Here is a 17,609-nt window from a genome sequence, read left to right on the forward strand (position 1 = left end):
TATAATAACGACGGTATATCTATTTATTTTGCACTTTTTGTTATACCTCGTGGGACTCACCAGCAATGAATAGAATAACAATTAGATATAATAACGACGGTATATCTATTTATTTTGCACGCAAGTCCCATACTCGAAAGTTTATTCTACCATAGCGTTATTTTTTTATTCGCGTTGCTGAGAATAATGGGTTTTCAGGCGTTCATTCCGCACATTTCTAAAACAAAAAATATGAACCCTAATTAACTTCTCCGTATCAAATTAATATACTGTGTAAATGGAAAAACATTTTTTACAGGTGGTGAAAAAATCTCACACAAAAATTGTGTCTGAAGATAATTTTAAAATGATTAATAATGATAAGTTCAAGTGGGAATCTCAAAAAAAAAAAAATAGAAAATAGTCAGGACAACTTGCTTCATATATAAAGTAAATAAGGTCAAGTAAAAATGATTATTCAAATTTTAGCAATTCAAAACTGCCTTCGGGCCGATTAGTCTGATACAGAGTAGTTTGCTTCGTAAAACCTAATGTTCTATCCCGATGTTGACATCGTTCTGGCGTCATCGCGGATACCTCTCTTCTCGACTTCCTTCTCTCGCAAAGACAGGGCGAACTTTTTAACTCTAGTCAAGCACAGGGTGCCAATCTGTTTGTATCATCCGGTGCTATGAATTATGCTAAGATCTTTGGAACAACTCAAGCAGAACTCAATTCAGGGGAACACCAACGGAAATGTCAGTGGGGAGCACGATATGTAGGCTCCTGTCAGTTCAAAAAGGGGTTCAATTCGGAGGACACTGGTTTGTGTACACTTGGTGCGTTGGAAGTATTATTTTGCTTTGTTCATTGTAAACGTGGCATATTAAAGTTCTTAAGTACAAGTATATAATTATGGTGATTTTTTCTGATATAATCAAGTAGTATGGATTTGGAACAGGCTTTCTTTTCATACATAAAACATTAATGTTTACATTAACCAGTCTATGTTTATTACCATTAAATTAAAATCACACTTTTCTTTGACATACCCACCATTGCTTTATTGCATGTGTTTTTATTGTATTTTCACGCCTCTTCCCTAGTTTTGCTATTTTGAAGCAACGATTAATATCTTGGAATTCAGCACCAAAAGATGCCAAAATCTTTGGTCGAAAATGAGCTCTAATGGGGCGAGAACAATAGGACATGTCATAAACTATATTGAGTGATGGACAGAGATAAGAATATGTCTGATAAAAATTAGTTTCGTCCATAAGTATGCTTCCACCAGCGCCTAAAGAGAAGCAAAAACTTCGTGTTTACATTAATAGTGCGTGGTTTTTCGGTTTTATCTACCCGCCTATATAAAAAAAGATGCCAATATTATATACAGATAGGAAAGTCTAGTTGATGACTGAATGTGATTAATTAATTTAATTTGTCCAACAGTGAACGGCCTAATCTTCCGTTTCGACAGTTGCCTCGTCTGTTACGGAAACGGAACTAGCTGCCTGCTCAATTTCACTGAGCGGTGTAGTGAGCAGGACCGAATATCGGATCTTTTTGTTCTTGAAGTAACTGTACGAGTTGTCAAACATCACGAAATCTGAAAATAACAAGCAAAGAACTGTTAGTATTTGCTCGTCTCGTTTCCTTTATGGGAAAAGGGTAGCTTACAGGTGCATCCCGGTTGACAGGTTATGAATCCAGATTCGTCCACCTGATGCGATGCAACGCGCTTCAGTGGAACTTCAATTTCGCTTTCTTGGGTCTTCTTGTTGACACATTTGATACCGAATTTAATGTCATGGTCGTACGTGCGGAACTCCCATCTGGAAAAAAATTAAAAAATGAAAATGATATACAAAAGCACAATTGAACTGTATTTTCGACAATGGAAAAGAGTTAGTCAGGAGAGAATGATGACATACTGCGAAAGCAACGATGGCTCCATGATTATAAATTGTATTTTTGGCTGTTTCAATCTCTCTGCGATACTGTTCTTCTATAGAATTTTATTAATCTTCACAGCAGTCGAATAGAGCACAAAAAAACTACGAATGTTAGATGGCACCACTGTTAATGAACCCAAATAACGTTAATTATCAACTCTTCAACAATGCACAAGTTAGACTGGGTTTAAGTGAAAGAACTGTTTTATTCAAAACGATTGGAAAATAGGATTTTCATTGCCCCGAAGATAATTTATAAAATTTAAACCGGAATATGACTTCAAAAGTGCATGGATCATCAGATAACCTCAATAATTTTAGATGAAAAATATGACTGAACACATTTCACATTCGTTATGCCTACTGACAAAGCGATAAATCATATTAAAAACTATTAGAAATAACAAAATGATAGCATTTGAATCACACGATCGCTAGCAATTTCTAGACACAACGCATAGCAAAACATTTAAAAAGTGTATTGATTTACTGTCGTTGCAATACAGTCATTTGTTCGAAAACTTACTTCAAAAAACAGCCCGCCTTCTCACAGTCGAATGTCAGCTTCACTCTGCCGCCTTTTTTAATCTCAGTCTCGGTAAATGTCAAATTGTTGTTGAAGCTATCTTCCTTGGATGTATACATCGAGGGTGGCACCTTCCCACCCCAACAGATTTTCTTCTCGCACCTTGGATTACCATCCTCGTCTGTTTGGGTACCGCCAAAGTACTTGGGAATCTGGTCAGCGTCACACTGCTCTAGAATCGCCGGGAGCCACTTGCTCTGGTCCGACTTGTAGATCTTTATTTTCTCTATCGTGTATTCCCCCAGTAAACCCTTTACCATGTTGTACGCAAATGCGAATACTTTTGGTGCGTTGATAATATAGCAACATTTGAGAATTTCCGGATAGTTAGCCTCATACATTTTGATGAGCGCAATGACAACCTCGCTAGCGGGTCTCCACACGTACTGCTTTAGGTTGAAGTTTTCCATGTCAAAAATTACCACAAATTGACGACAGATGGGATCGTCCAACTTTTTGCTCTGTTCATACGCAAGTTTCATGTATCCTTCGAGTGCCTGCAGTGTCATCCGCACGATGTCCGCCCTAGAAACGGTGTGCAGTAGGCCCCAGATGTCAAATCCGGCGAAAGGGATAATGATGATTGGAGATCCATCCTTGTCGAAGCCGGACACGCCGTAAGGGAACAGTTCTCGCAATATTTGTGGCGTCGGCCATTTGTCGATCTCATCGGCATTCCAACGCTCGCGGAACTTCATCGACTCGCGCAACATCTTCTCGGCAGCTTCGGGGTTCCATGAACGTGCTGAGAAAACAAACAAGATTCGCATCAGATGATTAAATTCATTACAGGTGCAAACAACTAAATGATTAACCAACAAGTACAATAGGTTCTTTGAACGAATAAGAATGATGAATTGAAGTACACGCTGGGATCAGCTATGCATGATAATGTGCTATAGCTTAGAACAATGCATTTGTGTTGAGGTAATGAGTACACATTCGCTTCAAATTTTCGCACGATGCTAAGATATCGCGCTATAGCTTGCACGCGTTTGTTTGACCTAACTGTAGAAACATGCAATGCTAACATCTCAGAAAGGTTCAGATATTTTCTTTCTTTTTAGTTCTGATTATCACCTTAAAGGTTCATTACGACTGAACATCCTTGGCATTATTTATATAAAGGGTGTGTCACATCAAATTGCATCATGGAAAAAACGCTGTAGAAATTCGCCCAGTAGACCGATCCTTTTGAAAATTTTAGACAGTAAAATAAAAACTATTAAACAACTTTTGGCATTTTCTTTTTATTCATACTTCGAGCCCAAGCCCGTATGCTCGCACCTTCCTCTTTAATCCGTCCATAAGGTTCTGTACAACGTCAGGTTGTAGTTTTTTTTTTGAACAGAAATCCATTTTCTCTTGAAGTCCGCCTCCGATTTGACAACTTTTGGGTTCTTCCGGAGGGCCTGCTTCATAATCGCCCAATATTTGTCTATTGGGCGAAGCTCCGGCGCGTTGGGCGGGTTCATTTCCTTTGGCACGAAGGTGACCTCGTTGGCTTCGTACCACTCCAACACGTCCTTTGAATAGTGGCACGAACCGAGATCCGGCCAGAAGATGGTCGGGCCCTCGTGCTGTTTCAATAGTGGTAGTAAGCGCTTCTGTAGGCACTCCTTAAGGTAAACCTGCCCGTTTACCGTGCCGGTCATCACGAAGGGGGCGCTCCGCTTTCCGCAAGAGCAGATCGCTTGCCACACCATGTACTTTTTGGCAAACTTGGATAGTTTCTGCTTGCGAATCTCCTCCGGAACGCTGAATTTGTCCTCTGCGGAGAAGAACAACAGGCCCGGCAGCTGACGAAAGTCCACTTTGACGTAGGTTTCGTCGTCCATTCACAGGGAATGCGGCTTCGTCAGCATTTCGGTGTACAGCTTCCGGGCTCGCGTCTTCCCCACCATGTTTTGCCTTTCGTCGCGGTTAGGAGCCTTCTGAATCTTGTATGTACGCAGGCCCTCCCGCTGCTTGGTTCGCTGGACGAATGAACTTGACAAATTCAGCTTATTGGCGACATCCCGGACCGAACTTCTCGTATCACGTCTAAACTGCTTAACTACGCGCTTGTGATCTTTTTCACTGACGGAGCATCCATTTTTGCCGTTCTTCACCTTCCGGTCGATGGTTAGGTTCTCGAAGTATCGTTTTAGTACTCTGCTAACCGTGGATTGGACGATTCCCAGCATCTTACCGATGTCCCGATGTGACAACTCCGGATACTCGAAATGAGTGCGCAGGATTAATTCGCGACGCTCTTTTTCGTTCGACGACATTTTTCCAAATTTACGAAAAATTGACAGTGAAGCATGGCCAACGTGATCTATACACTCTTATCTGATTATAAGCGAAAGCTGAAGATATAATTCCTAAAAATTAAATTTCTACAGCGTTTTTTCCGTGATGCAATTTGATGTGACACACCCTTTAGAGCATAAATACATTCGAAAACTGCAATGGAAATTCATAGGAAAAATAACAACACCTTACTTTTCAATATGATCGATGATGTTTGGAATAGTTTTGTATTTTGTACAGTATTCTCTGTGTACACTACAATTATTATGAATACCTTCCTTTCAGATGGTATACTTGAGGGTTGCTCAGTAGATCTTATTAGGAGACAGTTTAGCAGGTTAACGCCCTTCTCAACGAACCTAACTCATCGTATTCCATTGTCACAGTTTGGAGTGCCAAAATTTTATATTTTTCCTGGGATCACTGTGAAATAGATTTGATGTGACGTGTTACTTGAAGTAGATTTGACATTGAAGAATTAAAACGATAAACTGAATGCAAAATGTGGCCAAACCATTTGTTAAAAAATAATAAAAGAAAGCTTGCCGACAGACGGGAAATCTGGAACGGGAAGAAATCGAAAGCCGGAAGGCAAAAAAAGAATGGCCAGTGCTATCAAGCACCAACCTCTCCGTCTGAGATGTCGCAAAAAAACCGGAAATATCATCTATTAGCATACCTCGAACTATAAATCGAGCCGGACGGTCGACTTATAAGAGTGACTTCAAATCGCGACGATAAACAAATCATGATGGCGTGGTTTGATCCGGTAAGTTGTACAGCACGAACCTGACGAAATTCGGTTGTATGGTGATGTACGACGAAACCTACGTCAGGGCAGACTTCAAACACCTTTATGGGCAGGAGTTTTATACGACAACCGTAATATATCTGGTTTGGCAGGCTAATGTATGTATTAAAAAATGAAATAATTTCGGATGGTGATAAACAAAACTACAAATGATAATTCAATAGAACAAATTTTACTCAAACCCTACATTTATTAGGCCTGCTACAAGAATGCTTCGACGTCAGTTGATTTACTGCAGCCAGGACGAAAATAGACAAGGAATTACGTTCGATGCTTTGTTCGCACTGTCAGCGTGGAGCGTGGGGTGGACCCAGAGCGAAGAAGGTAGATCGTAAGCATTTATTACAGCATTCTCTTCAATGACAAAATCCTCTCCATTCTGGAGGAAAGCGATAGCGTTGAACGGAAGTTTGGTTTCAACTGCTCGACGGTGCAGCGTGACCTTGAAGTGCAGCAAAAGCTGAAGACGAAGTCCCGGTAAGGTGACCCCACCGTTTCACTTCTTGGGCGGGGAGATCGGAGTAACCGGCCAAACGGTGGAGAAGTACCCGCCAAAATGGACATTGTAGAAGCGCCAGCCGTGATCAGCAGGCAATCAGCCAGAGGAAGCGGCTGGAGCTGCTCGTGAAAAACATCTTTTCGGCGAAGCTTGACGCAACGACCGAGAATACAGACAAGATCGCCGACCCTCTCAACGTCTCCCAGCTGTAATCAATGGGAAATTTTTGGGCGAACCTCAAACGGAGCATCTGTGCCAATATTTTCGTGACCAAAATGGATAAGCAGTTGATCGCCAAGGTCACGAAAGAACTGAAGTACACGCCGACATCCATCCATCTTTCATCGGTCATGGCTAAGGTTCTGGCCAACTGCCGTACTACTACCCGGTAGGGAATTGAAGTATTTTTGAAGAAGGCTTAAGAAACGTAGGATTTAAGGTAAAATCGTTCCATTGAATTACCTTTTGGAATCGAAAGCGACATTTTCATTGCAACTGGGACCGTCAGTCAGAAAATTGTTTGTCAATCAGAGATTGTATGCATGCAACAACGTGCGAAAGGTGTCCAAGGACCTTCCCAAAACGACGGGGCTTCGCCCATAGTTAAGAGGAACCTGAAGGAAACCCAAACAACTGTGGAAGTGAGAAGCAGCTTAACCGTTTGAATGCGGAAGCACTCATCTTTTTATGTCTCAAAAAAGCGGGGAGCGCAATAGCGCTCTTCATGGTTTATGTTAACGTTTTTGATTTGACACCTTTCAAAGTTGGATCTCTTTTTTCGGGAACATTTATAAACGAGAACTTCACGCGAAATTTACGAGGACTTTCCGTTAACACAACTTTTGTGATCTAATCAGTTATCTACGTTTATTAGTATTATTCTAAATATACCCAAACTCATCCGCATTTTTTTGCATATGCTCACAAAATTTGATCCGCACTCAAACGGTTAAGGCAAACTGGTGTTTTGCGGTGAGCAAAATAGGCGATGTCACTGTACAGATACTATTGGCAATAGACCCAGTTATTTGATTTCAGTCAGCCGGAGGCCCCATTTAAATTTTTTCTCTGTATTTTATTCTGAAACTCAAGAAGAAAAATATTTCAATTCTTTAAAAGAAAAAATAAATCAATTTACAGACCAAATTTTGCTCGTAGCGCTCCTCACCACCGAAAAACTTAATTTTAGTTATTGAATAATGCGAGATTGGATAGAACAATTTATATTTTTTGAAATGACTAACCAAACTAAACATAAACCAAGGGAGAACTGTCGCACAACAAGCTAATAACTACAAAATAACCATCAGAAAATGGAACAGAACTCGAACATTGCTAACGGACTCAGTTGAAAAGAAGTTTACAGAATTTTACAATGTCGTGAATTTTCATCAGAAGCTCAGCCGGTTGAAACGACATACAGTAGTTGGCAAAATGAAGTGCCCAATCATTTTTTTTCATTTCTTTCATTTTTTTGGGTTAAAACAAAAAGTAAACACATCGTAGTCTTTATAAAAATCTTATTTCTTATGTTATTTTTGAATTTCATTCATGTGAGACTGACAAAAATAAATGTTTTTTTAAATAAAAAAATTGTATTCCAGAAAAAAACAGTGACAAAAAAGTGCCCAGATCAAAAAAGCTTCAAAAAAGTTTAACTGAAGACAAACAAGAATATTTCAATAATTGATATGACCTCCTTGAGCATCCATGACCTCCTGTGAGCGCTTCGGCATGTTCTCCACACGGTTTTCAGGTGCTATGGGTCGAGTACTTTCCATGTGCGCTCCAGGGCTTCAAAATAATTGTTTTTTATTGGTGACACCCTAGTGTCGAGGATGGCCCACAGCGATCGGGGCTTTGTAGGGGCCATTCAAGGGGATTGATGCGACACGACCGGAAGAATGATTTTGTTACATTGGCCACTTGCTTCTGATCGTTATCCTACTGAAAAACGATGCGCTCTTCATAGCCCGTCTTGTTGACTTCGAGATTTTCACGCAGGATGTTACAGTATGACTCTGACAAAACACCCCCACGCCATCACGTTGCCTCCTTCGTGCTTTACCGTCCCTTGCATCTGACGCCCCTGTTGCTCTTCACCCGACATGCGCCACACACGAACCATTCTCCATTCTGGATTCGTCTGTTAACAGCACCGTTTTCCAGTACTCCAGTAGCTTATCAGCATGCTCCTTGGCGAATTTGAGCCGTTTGGTCTTGTTCGCCTTGCTAATGAAAGGCTGTTTGAAAACATAAAAAATCGATGGAAACTTATCGAAAATATATGATTTTCACAGTGGGCACCTTATTTCGTCACTGTTTTTTGGAATATAAACGGTCTTTTATTTTACTCAGTCCAAAATGAATGAAACTTAAAAAGACCATAATGAATAAGATTTTAAGAGTTATTACGATATGTTTACTTTTCATTTTATTCAGAAAAACGAGAGAAATGAAAAAAATTGAGTGGGTATTTTATTTTGTCAATCACTGTACAGCTTCACACCATCAGAACGCCGTTGACTGTTCGATCAAGTCCAAAATCTAGGGCGATAGAAAATAATATCACATTTGACGAATAAATGATCTTTTCTATCAATGTAGTCCATTTTCGAACAACAATGGGTTGCAAAAACGGGGAACCTTTCAATGTAAAATCAATCATATAATTTAGAAGTAGCGATAAAATCATTCGTACTTACCACGCAACCATCGCAGTAGATAATAATCATCGTGTTCTGGTTTGATTATGTCTGCAACTTGTCGACGGAACTGAAAAAAAACAATTGTAGGATTAGATTTTCTAAGGTTTGAAACGGTTATGAAAATAATTGTATGAAGTAGGAAGTACACTGTATGATTGCAGATAAAAATATTTGACACTTTTTGAGAGATAAAATTTGATTGCAATTTGGTACAAATACTACTTTGCTCGTCACTTTCAATCATCAACAGTGACAAACAATGTCAAACATCGAAAGTGGAAAAAATGACTGAAATTATAGCGTATTTCAGTACATGGTTGAACGAACAGGTCGAAAAAAGTTGTATCAAATGTATTTGATTGACACATGTCGATTAAATTTCATCTGTCAAAAAGTGTCAAATATTTGGCTTAGACTGAACCAAGGCGCTTATATCAATGTATAACAGGCAGAGATGCCAACCTTCCTGATTTTTCAGAATTTCCCAGACTTTTTGGCTCGTATCCTGACATCCTGACAAACACTCGATTTTGCCTGATTTTTCTGAAATGATCCTGATTTTTCCTGATTTTTTTAGTATTTTATTTTATCACAATGAAAAGGATCCGTATGATGTATACCGGGATTTCTGTAAAAAAATTACTGGTTGTTATAAGAGCTGAATTTGAAAGCTGTATGAAACATGGCGAAAGATTGTGGAACATAACTGTGCACATAAAATTGATTAAATGTATGTTTGTCCAAAAAATGATGCCTTTGTTCTCCTCAAAATCGGCACAAACTTTCCGGACATACAAAAATGACCTATCTTGATTTATCCTGATCTTTATTTTCATTTTCCCTGATTTTTGAAAATAACAGTTGGCAACCCTGATAACAGGTGAAGCAACATCATCACTTCAATAAGAAGGGGACTACGGTTTGTGGAGCGGGGGTTGTTTGTTTAGTAATTGATAGGATACACCATTTTTGCATTTCCACATGCGAGAGTAGTGGAAATGAGAATGAAATTCTACAAAATCATCCCTTCTTTTCAACATAAATTCGCGAAAGCCGAACATAGTAGGCATCGTTCGAATAAGCGTCATAGTAGTTTGTAGAGAGTCGCTGGCAGCGTTCTGATGCTGTTTGTAAACAATACCGACAGCAATTCCAATATGGCTGAAAGTGCAATTCATATGATTGTTTCACCTGGTATATATAGAGACGCCTTGGGCTGAACAGAGTACTTTTACCCTACGGTACACAATGTGTCAATTTGTTAAGAATTAAATCAGACGTTCAAAATCCTAGCAAGGCACAAAAAGTAGTGTATTAAGTTTAAAGCGAAACTTGGTAAAAGTAATCATAAATATTGCAGTTGATGAAATATATTTACGGTGTAAAATGAAAGTTTAAAAAGTGAGCAAGAAATGAAATATGAAAGATTTTGAACATTCATAGTTCGACCATCCCTCGTTGGATTGCAGAGATATATGCATCAATCGATTGGAAATATTTTTACGCACACAGAGAATTCGAGAATATTTTATTTTTTCTCTAAAATAATCGTTACACAATTAGAAAAAAACGAAGCATCTGAATGAAAATCCCGCTTTCTGATTTGTCGATTAGCACAAGCAATCTGTGCTCTCACTTATGATGTTACATAAGAATGTAATGTAGCGGTGAGGGGTCGTGCACAGATGACGTAAAGCGAGAAAGGAGAGGGAGGTGGTCAAGGTTGCGTTACTTATTGTGTGTTACAGATAGGAATTTGGTTACGTAGGGGAGGGCGGAGGATGTGATTTGAGGTGGTCCGGAATTCGATTTTTTAGTGTTACGTTATTTGGCCACTAGGCCTAATGATTCAAATTCAACATGTCACGTTGCATGAGGTGAGGTGTAGATTGTGTGGTATTGATTTCCAGTTTCACTTTAGACAGTGATCAGTCAGCTAAACCTAAGCCGATTGGTCGGCCTGGTCCGTGGATGTATTCTGTATAATGAAATATGTGTTTGTTGAACAGAATCAATGGGTGTGCCATCGAATCTATGTTTGTTGATTCTTTCTACTGATCGAGCGGTAAATATAAATTATTTTACTCTGTAATTTCCTATTTAGTTTCAATCTAAACAGCGATCAGCTAACACCATATGTCGAGGATGGGATGAAAATTTATTCAGTTTCATCTGGAAATCCCGTTCATTTGACTGTATTCAACTGATTTAATTGTACAAGTTTGACACAAGGAGTTTCATTTGATGGAGATGGTAACAATGGAAAAAAGGTTGGAAGTAATTTTATCTGCTGTCGTTGAGTAACTTCGGATGGTTTTGAAAGTGCATTTTATCTAACTAAATTCCGAATATAATTATCGAATGAGCAAAATGTCAATTATAGTAGTGAGCTGCTTCCTTCAATCTGATTGTAGTAACATGATTTTTGTAAAGTTCAAAAACCGGTAAATATCATATTTTTTTAATCATATTTGGTACACATATTTCGCATGTGAATTCAAGACGAACTTGGCATCACGTTCTTCTCTTTTGAAGTTTTTGACGAATTGCTTGAATGAACTATTCACCCTACCAGGCGTTCTGCTTTCCTCAAAATATCAGAGAGTGCGAATAATTATTGATTGAACCCTTGGAAGGAGAAGGGAGATCTTAGAAGAAAGTGGAAATGAATTCAGAAAAATGATTTACATAAATATTAGTACTGTAAGTTACCTCCAAATTCGACTAACTGGACAGTCCTGTAATGCAACTCGAATAATTGGGTATTTTCGTCTCTAATTGAACATTTTTGTAAACATTGAGTTTTTGACCCAAATTATGGATTGAAAATCGACGCTTTTCCACTGGTATGGCGAATGTCCAATAACAGGTCACAATCGCCTCTAACGCGACACTGAGTGATGTATGTCGAATTAGATGTAATTTACTGTATATAGTTTTGTACAATACGGTATAAAATATATGTTCAATACACTTTATTGATTTTGTGACGTGACAACGCTGCTGTTTGTCACGTCACAAATTGCATGCCGATATTTGCAAAATTCATGAAAGTTTTCTAAAAAAAATAATATTTCTGTTAAAAAACTGAAATTCATGTTCATATATTGATGACAAATGATAGAACAAAGTTCATTTGTATGTTTTGAATCGGCACTGAAAATACAACATTAAAGTTCAAGAGTCGGAAGCCGCATAAAGTCAGATGCTGTAACGTCACAAAAGTATTTGAATGGCAACAAGTGAATTTCAATAGAAAATATTCTCCAATATAGAGAAATAAAATCATGTGAATTATATAGATTTATTATAGAGAATTCGTCACATACCACTTACAAGATATCAAATTATTCGGCCAATTGTGCGACCCCGATAAAGGTCTTTACTTCGAGATGCGGCCTCTCTAGAAGGCATGAGCCGCCATAAACGCAGCACTCCCCTTGATCTTCCACAAGGGTCGGCTGTGTTAATTTGATCTGCCCTCCGGTTGAGTATACTCACTTCGACCCGAGTTAGCTGTGCTAAATTAACCATCTATTAGTGTCAATAGTAATTACATTGCTTGTACAGTATATTCATGCAGTTGCATCCAGTGCACTGCCAGCACGTGTAATGTTTGAACTAGGCTTAAGTTAAGCTTGTTAAAAACTTTTGTTTCGGGTGTATTCGTTTACTTCCCGATTCATTGGGGTTGTGAGATTGAAATTGTATGATTGTATTAGCAATTAAATCGAAATTATTGTTCTGTCGTGTCTTTTGACGAAATATCCCACGATGTCATGATATCTAAAGCTTTTGTGTTGTTCAGTGGAATCGAAATTGAACGTTGAGCTGTTGCATAATGCTATCCGGAAAGTAGTCTGATTTGTCTGGTAGTTGAAATTCAAAGCCCGAAAACATTGATTACTGAATAGGTCAGCATGACGTGTGAAATTACTTACAGAAGTCACGAGAATATCAAATCATCGAGTATTGAACATCTTGAAATTTTCGATAGGTAAAAACGAGCACGAAAGTACCATTTTTATACATTTGAAACTGGATTTTAAGCATTAACAGTTACACATACTAATGTAAAAGGTAAAAAGTAATATCGGAGGTCATTTTTCATGTTTTTGAAATCTGCACCGGTACGTGAATTAAACCACTTCCAATATTAATTATTGAAGCGCCGCGAAAATAACATCCCAACACCAAATCACTTGTGATGTATCGTTTACTCATCAAAATTAATATGAAATTCAACAGTTGAATGTCCATCTTACTTCCACTGTCCGTCTCACCCTCATTTCTCCTATATGTATTGACCGGGATTTAAAAAAAACTTCATTCGGGAAACACCTAGAGCATTAAAAGTAATCTGAACCAAAACGTGCCCTTGGTAGTTGACATTCTGCACAACCTTAACCAGCAGCTGCTGCTGTGCGATTTCTAGTTTTGAAAAGGGAAATTACTAGATCTGCACCACGAATCGAGTGAGACGAAACAGGTTTACCCACCTCCCCCGAATGGTAAGCAAGTACACTTGATCTGGCTTCTCGGCACTCAGTCAGTGGGTAAATTGCATGCTTGCATTGCAATGCCATATTCTGCAGAGCGTGCAAAAAATCACGACCAGCCACTGTAGACGCCGGCAACTAAACGTTTCTTCCACTCAATTTTATTTCATGGAGCAATAAATGGCTGTCGTGTAGGGTTCGTGCCGTGAAGGGGTATTGTAGACAGTTCCATTCACAACCGTACGTGGATAGAATGCAACTAATCCTGCAGAAACGGTGCTAGCCGGTTGAACTAGAAAAAAGTTGATCACCTTCACCAATCAACGTATGCAATATATTAAAAATTTAATGCTTGCAAATGCGTAGCGGTCGAGCCCATCTTTAACAGGTGTGCTGCGGCGTTATTGAAACATTCATAAGAGAATACATCCTGATGATTATATAATGAAATTAAAAATAATGGGATGTCACGCAATATGCAGCCATCGAACTCGTTTGTCGTTTATTTTAGTTTGTAGGGATGCAAATAGTAACAAAAGAGGGAGGACTCAGTTCAGCACGCGACATCAAAAACAGTTATAGAAGAAATAGGGAAATGTCGGGAAAAACGGACAGGGTAGGGTATTTAATTTTTTTATTTTAAATTTTAATTATGTACAAACTTTCAATACCTTGTATCTAACACCTTTGACACTGTGTACACCTAGCTGGGTTTCTGATAAAATTGTGAATAAAAACAAAAAAATTATCTACAATGAGCAGGTTTTCAATGATTATTTTTGTGAGGTATTTTCCGTTACGTGAGTGTTTTACCATCACTTCTCTTCCAGTTTATCGAATTAGCGGTGAAGTTTTCTCTTTTTTTACTCCAGAAATATTGACAAACATAAAATACTAATCAAGCCAGGTAAGACGGACACTCCACCGACAAAAGACAAATATTTTGTTTTGAAAACAATTTGATTAACTCCTCCTTGTTTTATTAACAGATGCCCACTAACACTAACGTTTGCAAGTGCAACCACATATCATGGACGATTTAGCAGCGCGGTTTTTAAAACGTAATCCGAATTAGTGATTCCGAATGCCGGAAGCTATTTTAGACATAAAAATGAGAAACATTACAAGCTCTTTTTTGTTAGATCATTTTAAAGCTATATTTGAAGACCTCCAAAGTTTATCGAGTACATAAACTTGAATTTTCCGTTAGTGTCCGTCTTTCCCGCCAAGTGTCCTTCTTTCCCGACGCAATCTTTTTTTTCGAAGATGCCGGACACGTATGAGAACATTTTTATTACAACTCTAGGTGAATAAACTCAGCTTAGTTCATCTTCTTCTTCTTCAATGGCACTAACGTTCCTAGAGGAACTTCGCCGTCTCAGCGTAGTATTACTTGCGTCATTTTGTATTAGTACTTAGTTGAGATTTCTATGCCAAATAACACGCCTTGAATGCATTCTGAATGGCAAGCTCTAGAATACGCGTGATCACAGTGCAAGTCGGAGGAAATTTCTTTGACGAAAAATTCCCCCGACCAGAACGGGAATCGAACCCGAACACCCGGCATGTTAGTTATGACGATAACCACTCGGCCACGGGAGCACAAGTTCATACATGTATCTACTATTTCAATAATGATTTAAACAAATTTAGATAAGGAACAACGCAATTAGTTAAGCTATAATATTCTTCGAAGAACGGAAATTGTAGCGGTATGTGGACGCAGTAAATGGGCATATTCCTAAGGGTGTTCATTTTAACCACTTTTCCCCTATTCATTTTTTCTAAAGGGATAATATGCCACCACCAATAACCTTTCTCCAATATATCAATATATTGCTGAAAATCTTAAAATCGTCGCGGTTCATAAATTCCGTTAGCTTGAAACTATTGTCCGGGCATTGAAGGTTCAGCACCGAAGCGGAACCACCGGTCGGCATTTCGCTGAGTTATTTCGGATTCGGTGAGCGTCCTCAAAGCTGTAGAGGGTGGTAATATCAAACACCCCATCATTCAAGAAATTGAAGAGCAGCTGAGAGGAAGTAGTGTTGGATCCTATGTTGGATTCCTGGTCACACCGTGATCCCGGGGAACGAGGAAGCCGATCGGCTTGCTAACGAAGGGCGGAGAGGCTCCATTACCAGTATGGGTATACCTGGTAAGAACCTCATTAGAAGGGCGAACAATTCCATTCTCCTCACTTGGGAGGCTGAATGGAATCGTGAAAGGGACCTGCAGTTTCGTAGAATCAAAGCATCAACCGGCAAATGGAGGGACCGAGCCAACACGTATGAACAGCGAATTCTCTAGCGTCTTCGCATCGGGCATACGTGGTTGACTCAAAACTTCCTAGCAAAGAAAGAAGAGCCCTCTACCTGTTGCGGCACCCGCCTGACAATGGGGCATATTCTAACGGAATGCATGCGAACTGCGGACCTTCGTAGGAGGTACGGCTTAACCGGTTGCCTAGATGTCGTTTTGCAGAACGGCACACGGAAAGAAAGACACACTCTGGACTTCCTTAAAGAGGCTAACCTGATTCAATACATTTGATACTGCAATCAAAACTTGAACGCTTACACCCTGGTATCACGTACCAAGGTAATCTAAAAGAGGCGCCTGCGCCCACCTGAAATGATTACCTACAAGTATTGTGTAACTTTGAGTGGTTGCTCCGGTGTGTAAAGGGGAATAAAGAGACGAATGACTGTCATACAGCTCAAAGTCTCTATAATTGAAAACAACAACAACAACCGGTCGGCAAAAGCGGGGTCAGTGTTTTGTACCCAGACGTACAAAATAACTATCACACAAAATCTGAAGACCAAAACAAACCATTGAAGTTATTATCTAGCACGAGATATGACTGCTACTGTAACTGTCAAACTTTTTGATGAACAAGATGATTAACTCGAAGCTGTTCAATGTTCAATGACTTTACAACATTTAAGTACATTTAAATGCGAAAGATATTAACTTTCCAGATCGAATAGTTAGCTGGGCTGACTAGCTTCGATCCTAGACGCATCATAATGTGTTTCTTAACCTTTCGCACTCACTTTAAGGTAGGTTTAGAGTTCCCGTGAACGTGAACGCGGACAAACACTTTTTTGTTAATAATTCATCAGTCCATATATAAAACGCGAGGAAAACATCTTGAAACGATAGGAAGAAACATTTTCCAGTTGGAAAACATGTTTAAACACAATTCGTATTGATAAAAGTGGATTAATTAAATATTTCACAACGCTTCTGAATTTCCACCGTGAAATCGAGATGTTGGTGAACTCACCATAGTTCACCGACTTCGGTGAACGTGAACGTGAAAACAGTGGTGAATATAGGCGTCAAAATATTTCCCCGTTCATGTTCACGTTTGAATGTCCCAAGGCATTCTGAAAATTATTTCACCGTGAACTGTAAAAGGATATGTTTAGCAATTCTTAAGTTTTCAATGAAAATTTTGATATGGATACAATTTCATTCAATCGGATCTCTGCGCGGGTTGAAAAACTTCGTATCTTCGGGTTGATTCGTGAACAACCGTATATTCTATCCGAATTACTTTATTGAAGATCGATGTTTATTTACTTCACGTTTGCTGCCGAACTTTTAATATGAACGTGAACGTGAACAAAATCATTCTATTCACCACGATTTTTTGAGTTGTTTGTTCGCAATGTAGTTCACCGTGAAATGATCGTACTATTCCACCACCTGTTCAAGTTCACGTTCACGGGAACTCTAAACCAGGCTTTATCCACGAGGGGATCAGCAATCCCGCGTGGTTTTACAAGAAAAGTAAAATATGATCATGCACTAGGCGTAATATTTCATCAAAAATACTCGATTACTGTTTTAGAGTGGTTTAACACTTTTTTCCCCAACTATTAGCCAATTCGTGAATGCCTTGCAAAAAAAAATCTTTGTTTCGTGAGCCAAACCAGTCATCGAGTCATTTTCGCACATATTCATAAGAATTGAAGCGCTGCTCAGCGAGTGCGTATCGATGAATGCAAAAGACAATCGACAGGAGCTAATTTTGGGGAATAAGCCGCATGGGTTAGTTGATTCCCCTGACCGGTCATACAAAGTTTGACGAGGCGTTGTCATCAAGAAAAATTACATCGTGATGTCCTGACCACCTCGAACCATTATAACATACATAAAAATCCATCGAGTGCGCTTTCTTATTTGTTTCGTCTCCCCTAATCACATGTTCATCAATAATTATTCAAAATGAGTAATAAAAGTGGAGTATCAGATTAGAAGGTACG

At 39.0% G+C, this 17,609-nt stretch overlaps 1 protein-coding gene across 2 annotated transcripts in view; it reads right to left on the reverse strand.

Moving 5' to 3' along the window:
- Positions 1 to 969: 969 nt before the first annotated feature.
- The window catches only part of LOC129770369 (SEC14-like protein 2), a 33,617-nt gene continuing 16,977 nt past the window's right edge, over positions 970 to 17,609 (reverse strand). For both annotated transcript variants that reach the window (XM_055773157.1, XM_055773156.1), the window contains exons 3-6: positions 8,831 to 8,900; positions 2,461 to 3,265; positions 1,660 to 1,814; positions 970 to 1,588 (exon numbers count right to left, since the gene is read on the reverse strand). In XM_055773157.1, the coding sequence (XP_055629132.1) occupies positions 1,440 to 1,588; positions 1,660 to 1,814; positions 2,461 to 3,265; positions 8,831 to 8,900 (1,179 nt within the window). In that variant the 3' untranslated portion in view covers positions 970 to 1,439. The remainder of the gene's footprint in view (positions 1,589 to 1,659; positions 1,815 to 2,460; positions 3,266 to 8,830; positions 8,901 to 17,609) is intronic.

This window comes from Toxorhynchites rutilus, chromosome 2 (assembly GCF_029784135.1).
Source record: "Toxorhynchites rutilus septentrionalis strain SRP chromosome 2, ASM2978413v1, whole genome shotgun sequence".
In the NCBI taxonomy this organism is placed as follows: Eukaryota; Metazoa; Arthropoda; class Insecta; order Diptera; family Culicidae; genus Toxorhynchites; species Toxorhynchites rutilus.